The sequence below is a fragment of the Anser cygnoides genome, chromosome 1 (assembly GCF_040182565.1).
Source record: "Anser cygnoides isolate HZ-2024a breed goose chromosome 1, Taihu_goose_T2T_genome, whole genome shotgun sequence".
NCBI lineage: Eukaryota > Metazoa > Chordata > Aves > Anseriformes > Anatidae > Anser > Anser cygnoides.
In genome coordinates, this window is record NC_089873.1 from 41,638,882 (window position 1) to 41,655,214 (window position 16,333).

Consider the following 16,333-nt stretch of genomic DNA (forward strand, 5'->3'; position numbering starts at 1 on the left):
CAATGAAACCACAAAGAAGAGCATTTTCTGCTATTGATCAGTAAAAATCCTGGCATTTACAAGGCATTTTTAATCTGGGAACTTTACATTGCTCTTCAGCAATAATAAATTCAGACTACCCCTCAGAATTAGGTGTCAAAATACTTGATTAACAGACGAGCAAAGTATAATGTAGAGGAGCAAAATAATTGTTCAAGGTCAGGTAACAATTTTCTCTCAGAATCCAGAAAAACATCTAACCTTGTTACATTTGTGGAAAATAGGTGCAAACTGCGTCACCACAGCAGGTTATTAGGTTTGTATTTGCTGTTGGCTTACTCTGCACAGATGTTAAGTGTGTCCGAAGTGACGATATAAGACAGTAAAGAATCATGTTTCCAAGCGATTCTGTTACAGATTAGGAAATGATTCTGAATAAAAGGGAGATTCCATTCTGAAGAAGGAAATAATGGGCTGCACGTGAGCTACATAGGGCCTCAAGTTCAACAGCAAAAATTCTCTGTGCAGATGTCTCTCAGAACAGAGTCGGTTTCAAAGCGTGTGGACCTGTGAAGAACAGAGTATAAATAGGGAAATGGCAGGGTTTGCATTTACAACCCACTTCAGAGTAGAAATTGAACGTGCCAAGGGATGAAGCATAGCTTGTTTAGACTTGTGAGAAAAAATAATGTGCATAGTAAAAATACTATAAGGATTTTTGGTTATTTTATGACCCTTACTTTTATTATAAATAAATGAAGAACTGCAGTGATTTATAGGATTTCTATTTCTGAGGTTTGCAGGAGGTTGAAGACTCTGTTCTTCAGGCAAATCAGATTACAAATTACATCTAAACTCTCATAGGTTTAATAACATGCACAGTTAAAAAAGATCCTCTTCTATATACCGTGTGTTGTGTTCTGCTCTTTTAGCACTTCAGTACCTTAACATTTCAAGTCTGTGCTTTTGGACCTGTTCCACACTCGCGCTTTCTGAATCTTATGTCATCCTTCTTCCTGACAATTTTAATCTTGTATTTATTTATACAGCAAAAAGATATTTACGGTTTAACACTTTAATAATGCTGTAGTCAAATTTTATTAGCGCGTCTCTGTTGCATTTTAGACGAGGTAGGAGTGTAACGTATCACGGTGGGTTTTTAGGCTTATGAGCTTAATGCATTATGATACAACAAAATGTATTATATAAAGTCCCTTTCTCAGAAAGGCAAATGAGAGCACCATAGATATGACAACATAAAGCAGCAATCAAACCAGCAATAACACTCTGTAATTGGAAAAACATTTTTTATAAGAATGTAATTTATAATGGCGGGCATTTACATGAGTTTGAAATGAAGAGCTTTAGGATTGCTAATCTTGGCTGTGAGCGTGTTACGCAGCTGGTAAGAACAGCAAATACAAACAAAATACAACAAAACCTATTTTCCCCCCCCAAAATCTAATCTGACCCCTAAATCCTCAGCACCCGGATTGGCTGTTTGGATAGCACGTGTGGCAAGATGTAAGAAATGTTTGGTTCAGTTAGGCACCAGCGCCTGGAAAGGATCCTTTGTTGACTTTCTGAGCATGGTGACGGTTTACAATTTATTTATTTATTTATTTATTTTAAGAGCTGACAGCAGAGACGTTAGAAACCTCTGTTGATCTCTTCCTGGGCTCTCTTAGCTACTAGTAGGCACGAAGGTAACTCCCGGAGAACCGGACGAGCGCTACTTGGGAAATAAATCAACGTAACACAGGCAGAGGAGTCCTCGCTGTGCTTTCATTCCAAATAATAATGAATTAACCCAGCAGAAATTTCTCAGAAACCACAAGCCGAGAGCGGCATCCCCAAGCAGCAGCGCGCTCCCGAAGGGCATCGAGGCACGGCTACCGCCCTCTGCCCGTTAGCGCCCGTTAGAGCAGGCTGGTGCCCGCTAGAGCCCGCCGGTGCCCGTTAGAGCCGGTTGGTGCCCGTTAGAGCCCGTTAGCGCCCCTCGGTGCCCGTCACGGCCCGCGGGCCTCCCCGCGGCCCCCATCCATCCGCCACCCGCCCGCCCTCCTCCCTCCGCTGCCCTCAGCCGGCGGCGGGGGCGGGCGGGGCCGGGCGGCGGCGCGCGCGCAGCACCCGGCATGCAGCGGGCGGCGGGCTCGCTCCAAGATGGCGGCGCCGCTGGAGGAGTACGAGAAGGAGGCGGGCTGCGTGCCCATCCTGCACCCCGAGGTCGGGCCGCGCGCGGCGGCGGGGCGAGGCCGCACGGGGCGGCGGGGCAGGGCAGGGCACGGCACGGCACGGCACGGCATGGCATGGCACTGGGGCTCCGGCCGGGCAGGGCAGCGAGGCGGGGCTGGCAGCGAGCGGGGCGGGAGGTGCCCCCGGGCGGTGCCGCCGGCCCCCCCAGCCCGGGGCGGGGGGAAGGAGGCTGCCTCCCGCTGCCCCCGGCCGGCGCTGGGGGCGTGGGGGCGGCTGTCGGTCCGTCCGGCCGTGTGTCCGGCCTGCCCAGCCCGTCGGTGGCCTGGAGGGGAGGAGTGGGGGCAGGCACGGCGGGGCGGGGGGGGGGGGGGGCTCGTCTTGTGCCTCCGCTCCTCCCGCGTGGGGCTGCGGGGGTTGCCGCGAGGGTGTTTTGTGTGGGGTGCGCACCTCTCGCCTGGGGGCTGGCTCTTCAGCCTACGGGAAAGAGGAGCGCATATGCCAGGCTCCGGTTTCTGCTAAGCAGATGGCACTCGTTTTCCTTAAACAACATCTTAAGGACACTTTTAGCTTTCCTGATGACTGAGGAGGTTCTGCAGGCCTCTAGATGCGACCGTGTATCCTACCCGCTCCAAACCCTGCTTTCTTACGACTTCAGAATAGAATAATGTATTTTGAAGGTTAAATAGCAAAGCATGCACCTCAAATACGTCCTGATTATCTTATTATTTTTAAGTGGTGCGCACAGACAGGTGCTACACGTTTCTTCAGAGTTACTGGCGAGGTACTCTCATTTCCAGTGTCTGACGTTCTTCAGAAGTGACAGAAGTTCGCAGTAGCGATCCAAACTGATGTCTCTACCTAAAAGGAAATATCCTGAACTTGTGGAAGGCTTGCAGGGAAGGACAAAAACTATAAAATGGAATAAAAAGCGTGTGCAAGCTGTTAAACAACCATAGCATTTTATACACTCTTTATTAGTATTTGTTAGGTTAACTTTTGAGTAATCGCTGCATAGCGGGCAAACGCGTCTCAGGTTAAACTGATGAGTTTCGCTAGCTGGGTGACCTGGTAGACTGTGTTACTTACTCAATTTTATGCACCAAAGGAATATGTTTATGAAGGTTGAGGAAGGAAATTAATATAACATTGTACCAAACCACCAACCCAAATGTGTCAGTTTGCAGTAAATACCGCTCCTCTTGAGGTTTTGTAGTTGGATTTACATGGAAGCGTTGAGTATCTGACCAGTCAGTGCAGTCAGTCGGATGCTATCTGGCTGTATATAAGGGTAGTGTTTGCGTGGATCTTAGTGGGTGTGCCCTTTGTCCTTAAAATTCCTGTATTCCTTTCAAAGAGAAGGATGTTTTAAATGTTGGTGGCTGTGAAGAGAGTTTCTGGAGTGTCTGTAAAAGCGCGGGGATTCGGTACCGTAGGGGGCTGTGCTGTCACAGCCCTGCTCACCGAGCAGCGCGGTGCCTCTGTGGTCAGCGCTTCTTCTGAAGGTCAGCGGCCTTCGTGCTCGGTGACTTCCACCTTTTAAGAAAATAGCACCATGTCCTTATGTAAGTGGTGACGTTGGAGCATATAATCGGTTCTTACGTTTGTACACACAGAAAAGTGATGCTTTTTATAGGACTGTCATAATCTTTCCCAGTTTCCCATGTTTCATGCTAGTGTTATCTCAGTGTCATGCATCTTTTTCAGATATCTTTCTGTGCTTTTTAAAATTAGTTTTGTTTCTTACTGTCTTTTTGTTTGACTAATTTGAGCTACTTCCAAAGTTTAAGGAGCTTTTTGGGGGAGGGAGGGGTTTGGCTTTTATGTAGGCTCTATGGCTTTGTGTTTTTACCATGAGGCATTTTTGAATGCTGTCAGTGTGAATGTTGTAGGAAAGATGGTCTTAGAAATTGTGAAACGTTACTTCAGTACTCAAGCGCTGAAAGATTTATGTATTTGTTTATTTACGAAAGGCTCAGCATAAACAAGTGATCCAAGTAATTTTTGGTAAGAAGAGGTAAAAACTGTTCTGAAAATGTGAACACTTTAGGAACTTGATGAAGCAACTGCTTTTTATGGTGTGTGTTTTCTTTGTTTGTTTGGTTTTTTTTGGTGGTATCTCATTGACTGAGTTTGTTGGTCTTCCTCCCACTTGAAAGCCAGCTTAATTTATTTAATGGAAACTTGTTTCCAAGGGTATTCTTTCCTATCAAAGTTCAGTTTGGTGAACTACTGCGTAGATCCCGCTGCAGAGCATACAAATATCATCTTAGTCGTGAAGTACAGTAACCAACAGCTACTTTGCATCGTATGAGCACTATGTGGTCTTATAGCATATGATAAAGGGACAGAGATAGCTGGCCAACTGTTAGGTCTCCGAAGTAGTTGCTGGGGGGAATTGTTCCTGAAAGTCTTGCAGGAGCGAATCAACTAGACTTGAGACACTTTTGTGAATGATTTGGAAGTAATTACAAAATTGCCGTTAATAAAACTTGCAGATGAGCAAGATGGATAGATACTAAGCAATGAGGACAGAACAACTGTACAAAACCATCTGGTGCTCACATTAAGTTGTGCTAGTAAAGCAAAGTCCACCTTTATGCAGTCATGTTCAAAGTAATACATTGAAGATAAGGAAGGTAGGCACGGGACTGTATCCAGAAATATATTGACTGGTAGGATATAAATATGAACGAGCAGTTCAGCAGAAGCTCTGTATAATTCTGTGACTAAAAATGTGCAATATATTCCTTGATATTTTTTTTTAAAGGTGGTTTACTGATCAGGAGGAAGGAGATGATGTTTGGCTGAGCATGAGGTAATACTAACAGTGAAGTGCTGCCTTGAAGTTTTGGGTCTTTAAAAGTGATTGTTGAACACTGGGAAGTGGGGAAGAGTTTAAAAAACGACTTTAATAATGCCTTATGGTGAAAGGCTTGGAAAAAAATGTTCGCATTGTTAGAAATAGTGAGAAGTGGCTTTTGGCAGCGCTGTTACTGGGATGCAGCGCTTTATTTAGTATATACTTGACAGGATCCAGTGGCTGGAAAGTGAAGCCAGATGGGACCGAACTGAAAGGCACAAGTGGTAAACAGTGAGGGCGACTAACAAAGGAAGAAGGGAACTGGTGCATTATCCAACCCCTGATGCTTTCAGCTGAGTTTGGGTGTCCTTGTGGAGACTCTATTAATTGAATTATTTTAATAGCTTTTGAACTGGGCACACCGGTAACTGGCGTTTCAAGTCTGTGCCTATGAAGGAGCTTTGGCCACGTCGTGCTGACTGGTTCTCCGAGTGGCGTCGCTGCTTTCATACACGTGAGTTCTTCAGCATGATCAGGGTGCACATGGATGGCTGAAGAGGGGGAGTCCTCTGGGCGTGCATCCCAGGGTGCAGGTGGCATCGGGTGCCCTGCAGGAGCCGGGATGCCTGCGTGGAGCACCCCAGCATAGGGCATGACACTGGTCTGGGCAGTCTCTGCTGGCTTGTTCCTCCTCCCAGTGTTCAGGTCGCCCAGTGATGGCTGCAATGGCAAGCTCTGCTTCCATCTGTATGGCGTAGCACTGCCATGGGAGTGCTGCTTACGCTGTTTGTACTTGGACTAAATGATCCTAATAGTCCTTAGCACCTTCATTCTGTTCCTTGGGTCTTCTAAACAGTTCTTTTGACGCTTTCCTGACGGTTCTGCGGTAGGTGATGATAGGGTTGGATGTTTCCCTTCGAAACAAAGGAATTGTGGGGGAATATTTAGGAAGCAGACCTTGTTTTTATCCTTCCTTCTTCTTGTCTGCAAAATATTCTTGTGTATGAGTTGATATTGCCTGAACTGCTGAAGGTATTTCAGCTGTTGAGGGCTGTACTTCTTCTGACCTGAGGAGAACTCTTTCTGGAGAGGGCGCTTTGCTTTGTTACGACCATGGAGCGCACTCTCCAGTGCTATCAGGCTGTGTTGGATGGGTTAGAGGTGGAAGTTACTGATAATTAGAAAAGTCTTGGCTGTAGAAGTTGAGTTTTTTTTTTTGTTTTTTTTTTTTTTGTCTTACTCTGGTCAGAAAAATCTTCTTGCAAAATTGGTAGAAATCTTTGAGTTATGGGTTCTGGCAGGAATTCTCCCAGTTGGAAGCCTTTGTTTTTGTTTCTCTCCCCCATGGTACATAACCACCTAGGAAGTTAGAAGCATGGTATTTCCATGATGTCTCTTGGTGGTGTCTTGAAGCAGATAGGTAAACTTACTGTACCTAGCTTTGGCTCTCATTTTTTCCATCTCAAATATCAGGGAAAGGCCTGACTTTACAGTCTGAGTCTATTCCCTGTGGGATTCTGTTGATACCATGGAAGCTGCGCTGGGGTGCAGGTTGTTCCTGCTTGTTCTGTGAAGGTATGGAAGTGACTCTGGAGTTTAGTCAGGGTCTCTCCAGAAGCTAAGCTTACATTTGTGATCTCAGTCGGTTGTTATTTATTGTGGTATTTGAAAAAGGAGGATGGAACCGTGACGTCTCAGAGAAGTTAGCATGTTGAATATTGAAAGTTGAATCTTGTTTCATGTATCGTGGTTAGCTTCATAGGCTACGAGGCCAGAGGGGAATGCAAGTCTAAATTTAATCTGCCTTCTAATGCAGGCATGGAGTTTTTTTATGAAATAATTCTTTTTATAGCCAGGATACTACTTCTACAGTAAAAAAAGAAAATAAAATCTTGCAGTAACAGATACTACTGTATGCCTGGGCAAGTTGCCCCGAAACTTAATTATTCTGTTAAAGACTTAAACCTACCTCTAAAATGAATTTAATTTGTTTCAGATCATTAGGTCTTGAGAGATATCTATCCAAATAAATATATACATATCTATAATATGCAGATGATTATCAGATCCCTACACTAGAGCTATGGTCTGCAGTCATGCTGAATCTTTTGAGTATCGTGTTAAGACGTGTTTTTTGTATTCTTTAAGTGTTTTCATGGCATTATTCTGAGAGCAATGTGGCAGCAGAATTGGGAACAGAGCACTTTACTGGTGCAACTGGCCCTGTGTGACTGCTAATAAAGCAGCTGGGAGGATGAAGAACCATGCACTGCAGGAGAAGATCAGGTTTGAGACCTCTAAGGAACCTGAAGGTGAACAGGTGTATGGGACCTGTTGAGATGCATCTGTGGGTCCTGAGGGAACGGGCAGATGTAGTTGCTGTGCCACTGTCCACCATATGTGAGAAGTGGTGGCAGTTTGGTGAAGTTCCCACTGACTGTAAGAGGAGAAACCATAAGCCTCATTTTCAAAAAAGGGACAAAAGGAAGACCTGGGGAACTACAGGCCAATCTCACCTCTGTACCCAGCGAGATCATGGAGCAGATCCTCCTGGAAACTGTGCCAAGGTACATGGAAAATAAGGAGGTGATTGGTGCCAGCCAACGTGGCTTCACTAAGGGCAGATCATGCCTGACAAATCTGGTGGCCTTCTACAATGGGGTTATAGGGCTGGTGGAGAGGGGAAGGGCAACTCACGTCATCTACCTGGACTTGTACAGAGCCTTTGGCACTGTCCCACCATGATATCCTTCTTTATATTGGAGAGCCATGGATCTGACGGATGGACCACTTGGTGGGTAAGGAATTGGCTGGGTGGTTGTCCTCAAAGACTTGCAGTCAGTGGCTCAATGTCCAGGTGGAGATCGATAATGAGTAGTGTTCCTCAGGGGTCGGTGTTGGGACCAGTGCTGTTTAACATCTTTGTTGGTGACACGGACAGTGGGATCCAGTGCACCCCCAGCAAGTTTGCTGATGCCACCCAGCTGTGTGGTGCAGTCGACACGCAGGAGGGAAGGGATGGCATCCAGAGGGACCTGGGCAGGCTGAGAGGTGGGGCTGTGCGAACCTCATGAGGTTCATCAGGGCCAAGTGCAAGGTCCTGGAGCTGGGCTGGGTCAGTCCCTAGCACAGATACAGGCTGGGTGGGGAATGGATTGAGAGCAGCCCTGAGGAGAAGGACCTGGGGGTGTTGGTTGATGAGAAGCTCGACATGAGCCAGCAATGTGCACCTGCAGCCCAGAAAGCCAGCCGTGTCCTGGGCTGCACCAAAAGCAGCGTGGGCAGCAGGGCGAGGGAGGGGATTGTCCCCCTCTGCTCTGCTCTCGTGAGACCGCACCTGGAGCCTGCGTTCAGCTCTGGGGACCCCAGCACAAGAAGGACATGGAGGTATTGGAGAGAGTCCAGAGGAGGGCAGTGAGGATGCTCAGAGGGCTGGAGCACCTCTCCTATGGGGACAGGCTGAGGGAGCTGGGACTGTTCAGGCTGGAGAAAAGAAGGCTCCGGGGAGACCTTACAGCGGCCTGCCAGTACCTAGAAGAGGCCTCCAGGAAAGCTGGGGAGGGGCTGTTTGTCAGGGAGTGTGGTGACAGGACAAGGGGTAGTGGCTTTAAAGTTAAAAAAGGTAGATGTATATTATATATAAAGGAAGAAATTACTCATCATGAGGGCGGTGAGGCCCTGGCACAGGCTGCCCAGAGCAGCTGTGGATGCCTCATCCCTGGAGGTGTTCAAGGCCAGGCTGGATGGGGCTTTGGGCAGCCTGGTCTGGTGGGTAATGTAGGGGGTTTGGAGCTAGGTGACACTTAAGGGTCCTTCTAACCCAGCCCATTCCGTGATAACTTTCACTTTCTTACTCGGTATTCTCCATATGTGCAGACCCTTGTAGTGGTCTTGTTAGAAACTGCATCACCTTGGAAGCACGTGCCTGGCTGATTGTCTGTTTCTAAGTCTCTTCAGTGCTTTCTGGTAGTTTCCTGGCTGGGTCCTCATTTTATACATGACCTTACCTTTGTAGGTAATTAAAAAACCTTATCGTGGCTGGTCCCGAGCTTCCCAAGAGATACAATCTCCATTGTATCAGAAATAGATTGTCGCTCTTTTTTGCTCGCCATGAAAACTTGCCTCTAAGTGTTGTTTGTTCCTAGGTTGTAGAGCAACATGAAATAGGATGGGGTCAAAATATAAGCTCTATGGGATGCTTAGGGCTCTCGCAGTGTTGTTATACAGACACTCCACTGCAGCTTTAAAATAGGAGCTATTGAAGAGACTTCTTTTTGCCAGCATAGATAATGACAGTATGTGTAAGTTACCAAACAAATCGTAAGAATAAGGCTTGTCTAGTTTGTAATACATGCAAGATACACCGCGTTCACTTTCTTAATGTTCTGATTTCTTAATCAGAATATCAGACAATACTGAATAATATACTTAGGACATTAACTCTGACCACTACTACTTCCTTATGATCTGAAAGTGCTGAGTTTGTTTGTCTGTGATCCTGTGATATTTAGCATCACTAATCTTTGCCTTTTTGCAGTAACAATTTAGAATAGTAACCCGTGTTGCCTTTTGTGCAGCCCACTGGAATTTCTTCAGGCTCAGATGAAAAACAGTGTCCACATCTTTGGGGTGGTACGGTTGGCCGTTAACAACCTGTGCTTTAAAGGAGTTTGAGAGTATCTGTGATATTAGAAAGCATTTTTATTGTGGCAGCAGGATGCGATTTCAGTTTCCCATTTTTTTTTACTCAGCTGTTTTTGTTTTGCATTTATTGAACAGTTACAGATGTTGCGGTTTTGTTTTTATTATTGGCAATTCAATTGCTCTTATGTACGACAACTTTTGTCTGTCTGGCATTTTTGGGGTATTGGTATCCTGTTTGCCCTTCTAGGGCTGGGGCTCTGCCTTCTCCTTCTGCTTGCCTTTCAGTTTTACATATTTATCTAACTCTTTGCATTCATTGTCAGTGCTTCTCTTGCGATTTCTACAAATGTTTTTTTTCTTTTTTTTGCAGTTGTTTTCAATCCCCTTGTAAACCATGCAGTTTTTCGTCATTGCAGGCTTTTCCTTAATAGCATCATTGTGGCTTCTCGGGCATCTAGTAAAACAAACTGTAAATAGTTGAACCTTACTTTTTTTTCTTCTACATGTTTTCTTCTAAAAATGCAACAGTAACCGATTTTTAACTTTCTGAAGCATCTGCGGTAAATATCAGCTTTGACCTAACCTTGCGTTGACTCAGTTTACCTTTACATGTTAAGCACGCTCTTAATCTCTCTCAGACTTCACAGAAGTTTGCTCCTCCAACAGTATTTATTTCACCGTGTGTACCCTTGTGCTCAGAAAACCAGTGGGGCATTAAAATTATGGAAAGGGGTGATGGTAGCTTTTCAGAAGTTCAGTTTAAGGGAATGAAGAGGACAACGTTTAAAAAAGTTTGCTAGTTGCTTTACAACCCGGGTAATGTTGTCATTGATGCTGACGTGCGTAGATGGGTGCAGCCTCAGTGATCTCTAGTTCAGCATTCCCGCTGTCCTGTGCTGCCTTTCAGAGACCGTGTGAGATGCGCGTTTGACTTCCAGAGCATCCCTGCAGTCGGGGGAAACGCCGGAGCCTGTTGCACGCGAGGCTGTTGGAAGAAGCAGGAGCGTCCTCTGAAGTCAGAGGAGGCAGAGTGGAGCCCTCGGGCCTGACAAGCCCAGCGTGGTGTAACGTTAGGGTGCAGTTTGCCTTGTGCAACTTTGTGATGCCTTCCTACGATTTTAGGATGCCCCGAGGTCACAGCAGTGTTCCCTTGCTCCTCCCTGCAAGGGAGGAGGTACCAAAAATGGAGGGTGGTGGGAATGCCGTGGTCAGAGCTTGGGAGGCCTCTCGAGGCAAGTCTGGAGGAAGACTCAGGAAGGGGGGAGCATGGTGTAAAGGGGGAGGGGGACATCGGCGTGCTTTGAAAGCACCGAGGAACCCGGACGCAGTCCATTACGCGTCCCTGCACCAGCTCTTGCAGCGTGTGGCCAGGAGGTGACTTGGGAAACGTCTGGCTTTGCGGGTCCGCGGCCTGAGCTGCAGGCACCGCCCTGAGAGCTGGTAGGAGAGGCAGCGGGGAAGGGGTGGCTGGGACCACCAGGGTGCCCCCCCTTCTGGTGGCAGGGCAGCTGTAGGTGGCCGTGAAGCCTGCTTTTAAACACCTCCGGGTGTGCTGATCTGCCACGGATGCTCATCACAGAATGAGCGAGGTCAGGGAAATAAACTGGTAGAGCGTTAGTCCCATTAAAAAAAATGTGAAAAACTTTCTATGGGTTCACTAGACCTGTTCATTGTAGGATCAAACGTGCTGCGGTACCGAAGGGAGACGGAGGGGTGGCATGGCCAGCTGGGGAGGTCAGGAGTCGCAGAGCAGAGACGGGCGAAGCTGCCTCGTGTTGCGGGGCGCTGGGAGCGCCTCTTGTGCACCTCTGGCTGTGGCAGACTCCTGTTAGCCAAAGCGGGGGTGACAGGTCGATGGCTTGACGGCTGCTTTGAAGGTCCATTTGCTGCGGGAGGGTGGTGGTGGGAATGGGAAATTGAAGTTCTGCGCTAGGAATTGCTGCAAGTTGCACTAATGTTGGTGGTTTTTTTTTTCCTATAGTATTTGCTAAGGAGGAAAGAAAGGGTTCATGGCTCGGCAGACTGCTGGTTCTGTGATGCGCACTTGCCAGTTCTGTAATCCCTGATTGATTTTTTTTTTCTACTGTTCCACAGAGATGAGTTAGTTGCAACCTCACAAAACAGCGTAATTTAGATTTGAAGTGTGTGCTGTGGCAAATACTTGTTGAACAAGGCAGAGCCATCACTCTGCTGGATTTCCATTCTTTTTTTTTTTTTTAAACTATGTGATGTTAGCAGAGTTCTTCTGCGTGAAGAATCTTCATCGTTGCAAAATAATTTTCTGAATGTCCTTTTCTGGGAATTTTATTTTATTTATTTTTTTCTCCAAGTAGTAGAGTATCAAGATTCAGCTATATACGTGCTTATGTGCATTTGGTGGAAAAAAAAATAGCAAAATTTGTAATTGGTTTGAAGTTATGATGACTGGTTAGTAATGTGAGGTCTCCCCGGGGATTTTTTGATGTTAAATGAGAGGTCTGCAAGCTCTCACACTCTGAGACCTAGACCTGTTTAAATCACTTGGAAAACAGTTGTTTCTGTTAAAATGCTCAGACTTTGGATGTGAGCACAATGCAAAACTCTTGTAAAAGAAAACAAACAAAAAAAGATGTAGGTACGTGTTGATACAAGTTGCTAAATAACACACAAGTTCTATGGACTTCCCTTGCTAGGAGGAGAAAAAGTAATTGTTGAAGAAAAAAAAATCTCTAAGAAAAAGTGAGAAGAGTTTTAACTAGAAAAATGTCAGTGTGCTTTGACCTGTGAATATCTGTAGTTATTACGATCTCGAAGGCAATTTTAGGGTTGCTACGTAGTATGAAAAGGTTTCCATGGACTGTAAAATTATTTTTGTTTTCTGATTTTTTTTTCCTATGGGCCTGTACTTGTGAGAATCTTCAGGTAGCTTCAATTAAGTCCTGTAAGTGCATAAATATAGCAGGGGTCCAGAAAGCAGCTTCAAAGCACTCAAGTTCCTGAGATGAGGATTTCAGCGTGCTTACGCAGCGCGTGGCCTCGCCTGACAAAACTTCGGTACCAGCGTTTCTGGTTATTATCTGTACTGAAAAACTTTGTTATTACCATCGTTTAGAAATGCTTGTTTTGAATAGAGCATGGAGTCCATTTAATATTTTGTAGTGCTCAGCAGGTGTGTTTTGCCTGTTTTGCTTTTTGTTCGTGCTCCCAGGGGATAAATGGGATTTTTTTTCTATATGTAACAGCCTTCTCTCCAGCACGCTTCTGCTGCTGGATTTTACTTTTGAAAGTACGGTTCCATGCTGAATACTTTCATTGTAGAATTTTCTGCTGCTAAATGACAAAGATGAGAATTTTCTGTTATTTTAAATTATTAAAATAATTTCATTTGAAATATGCTCATCTGAAAAGGAACTGAGGAGGTAGGTAAGGGTACAAGCAGAAAATACCATAGAACGTAGTTCTTTAAATCTGTGTATAATATAATAAAGCACTTTAACTCCCACGTCTCCATCCGTAGTAGTTTACCTATGTACCTAAAATAGGAGATAGCTGCTGATTGATGATACTTTTGTACTTATAAATCTTAAACTTGTATTTACTGTTTCTGAGAATTCAAAGCCTTTTGCATGGAAATCAATGTGATTAGGTATGTTGTAAACCTTTTAGGCTTCTTATTTTAAGCTTTCAAATGCTTTAGCCATTGTAAATGCATCTGTCTTAACACCTGCTGGTTATAATACACGTGCAAATAGAAGGCCTTATGAAAACCCTAGCTGTGAAGCTAGTATTGACTAAAATATGACACTCTTCAGTTTAGAAGCATCTGTAAGTACATGACTAGGAAGCGGTCAGTTGCTGATGGATGCTTGCTTTGGACAAACAGGACTGAGTTGCTGCCAGCTGTTAAATCACCTTAATTCACAAGATCTCTGGCATCTGCATGCAGCAGATGGGTGAAAGGCTCTGGTTGAGCATCTCTGACTCCTCGTTATGTAAAAATGTAAGTCTGCACTGGAGTGTGCAGGGTTATTCACTTTGCGTGATGGCTGGCTGTCGCTTGTAGGTGGAACTCTGCATCAGCAAAAGATCTGCTTTGTCATCTTCGGGATGAAGCCTTGCTCGATTGATCTCGCTTCTTTTTAAAGAAAGCGTTCTCATCTTCAGTTGTAACCTGCTTTCAAAATAAAATCAGGAAGTTGTTTTAGGTGCCTTTTTTTTTTTTTTTTGCATTGTGTGTTAATTCTGTAATTAGCTTCTCCAGGGATTTTCATAAATTATCTTACTTTCTATGGGCATGTGAAGGATCCATGCAAATAGGAAGGAAACCATGAAACAGACTTACCAAGATGCTGTCAAATGTGAAAAGTGATGGAAAACAGCGACAGAATTGGCATTGGATGGAAGATTTTTTTTTTTTGTCAAGTCATACTCATTTTGTGTAATTTAATGCTGTACTAGAGGGCAGGGAGAATCCCAGCATAAACTGTGTGTGTCCAGGTAACATATGCCTAGTAGTATTTGCGAGTAATATTTGCAAGCCAAACACCAAAGTTTTTTTTAATGTATTATATGACCAGATAGGATTCAAATGGAGGTGGCATTGCACATCTTTTCCATGGGCAATGCCATCTGGTTTAGATGCTCGTTTTCCAGCATGTGTTACCTAAACTGAAGGTATATATGCATCATCCCATATCGGCACTCTAACAGCTCGTGGTTGTCTCCTGAAGCAGAAGAACCTACACAGCCCTGCAGGATTTCTTTCTGTCTAGGACTTCCTCACGTGAATATAGGAAAGAGCAGACTGCTCCCATTTGATAACAGCCAGAAGTTAGGTTAGCTCTTACCGGTATCGCCTGAACTTTTCTTGCTGTTTTTGGAGAAGAAAAAGCTTTTCTGACATGATTCTGCCTAAAATTAAGCCACGGTAACTTTAGTATCTGTTTCTGTGGCTGTGCTGCAGAGTTAGGTGAAGGGATAGGGACAAGAAAGTATCATCAATTTTAGAAAATGTTAACGTTATAAATGTGAACATAGCAACATGGTCTTTTTTAGGAATGTTATTAATTGCTTTGTTTTTAGTTTGTGAGTGCTTCTTTATTAACATTAGTCCATGAGTGGCTGGTATATACGTGTTTATACACTAATGTGCATCTGTACGTGTAATATGCAAATACATATAAATTCATCTTTATAGTTTCTTGTGCTTCTTTAAAAGTGGGAGGAAAACTGCAAAAGCTTATTAAAAGCAATGTGCTCTAACAAACGGAGAACAGAGAAGTTGAATGTACAAATGTGGGGGAAGGAATTCTTTAATTCTTTTAACCCACAATAGTCTGTGTTAAATATAGCGCACACATGAGGATTGTTTCATTATTTAGCTACCCTGAAATAGTATGCGTAGTTGTAGTCACTTCTGATTATATCAAGATTCTTTGTGTTGCAGCCAGATACTGAAATAGCGTAGTCATCAGTAAAGATACATATATATCAGACTGCCTAAATGTTTTGTTTTTTCCTGTTTTCATTAAGAAACACAGGAAATAGTGTGCAATATTTTGTTGAAGGTAATGCCTTTATTTCTACGTTTTCATTTTAGACCTTGTTAATGTTTTCTTTTCAAGTATCTGTTAATGAACTTGGTCGCCATTCAGGATTTGACTGACTTCGATCATGGTATCTCTTCCTTTGCAGCAATATTGCATAACGTTAAAGGAGAAGCAGTTCTAGCCATCTGTTAATGCCTACCAGAGCCATATGTAGCAGCTGTAAGCAGCAGTATTTTCCTCCCTTCCTTATGTCCAAGCAGGCATATTGACCTATTCGTATCCTTCTGCTATATATAATCGAGAGTTACGAAATTGCTATCACAGAATAATTTCATCTTGGTCATCTTATTCTTTCATGCAAAACTTCCTAATTTTTTCTATGAATACGGTTTTCAGAATTATCTTTAAACTTATTTTATGTTTGGCTTCTTTGATTGGAAAAGACTAAGATTTGGGTACTGAGGGTAAATCAGCATAACTTGTGAATTCGGTTGTGAAGAGAACTGCTTGGGAATGCCAGTATTGTTTGTGCTTGGCAGTCATATTCTCTTCCCCTTCATCCCCCACATTTCTTTCTTTTTCCTTCTCTTTTAGGCTTATTTTTCATATTTCACTTTATTTTCTGTTTCCCCAATTTATTGGTCCTGTTTTCCAGAGCAGATTCCCTTTTCTCTTGCACCATGTTTTTTTCTTTCCAAATACATTTTTCAGCCTTCTCTACGTAGTTTTTTTCCCTACCCTTCATTACTTGTGCATCTGTGCAAGCAGTCTGCACGATTTGTGCCTAATGAGCAATGACAAACTAGCCACAGATGCATGTGAGTGATTAGGGCACTGTCAGACGATAGTCACCGATGTGGAAGCTCATCTAGAATAAGTAGTAATGAGGGGACCAAGTTTAATTATAAATAAATAAAAATCTCTTTCTCGTGCAACCTTCCCAGCCGACCACCTCTACCTGTTCCTAGAAGCAGCATCGTTTTCTTCATCCCACCAGCCTGGAGTCCTTCACTATTTAAGAACTTGAGCGTGTAACTCCGTGACTGCTTGGTCAAATGAACAACCAGCAGCTGCTGAGATCTTCTTGCTACCTTGTTTTGCCTCTACCAGTGGCTGCGGAGCTTGTCTTTCCATGGCAGAAAGAGATTCAACTTGCAGCCCTAGTAAAAGAATCAGGCAAGAAGCG

General features: G+C 44.3%; 1 protein-coding gene across 1 annotated transcript in view; it reads left to right on the forward strand.

Annotated features, from left to right (window-relative positions):
* Nucleotides 1–2,054: 2,054 nt before the first annotated feature.
* ZDHHC17 (zinc finger DHHC-type palmitoyltransferase 17) overlaps nucleotides 2,055–16,333 on the forward strand; it is a 74,204-nt gene continuing 59,925 nt past the window's right edge. The window contains exon 1 of the mRNA XM_048047435.2: nucleotides 2,055–2,205. Within this exon, the coding sequence (XP_047903392.1) occupies nucleotides 2,143–2,205 (63 nt within the window). The 5' untranslated portion in view covers nucleotides 2,055–2,142. The remainder of the gene's footprint in view (nucleotides 2,206–16,333) is intronic.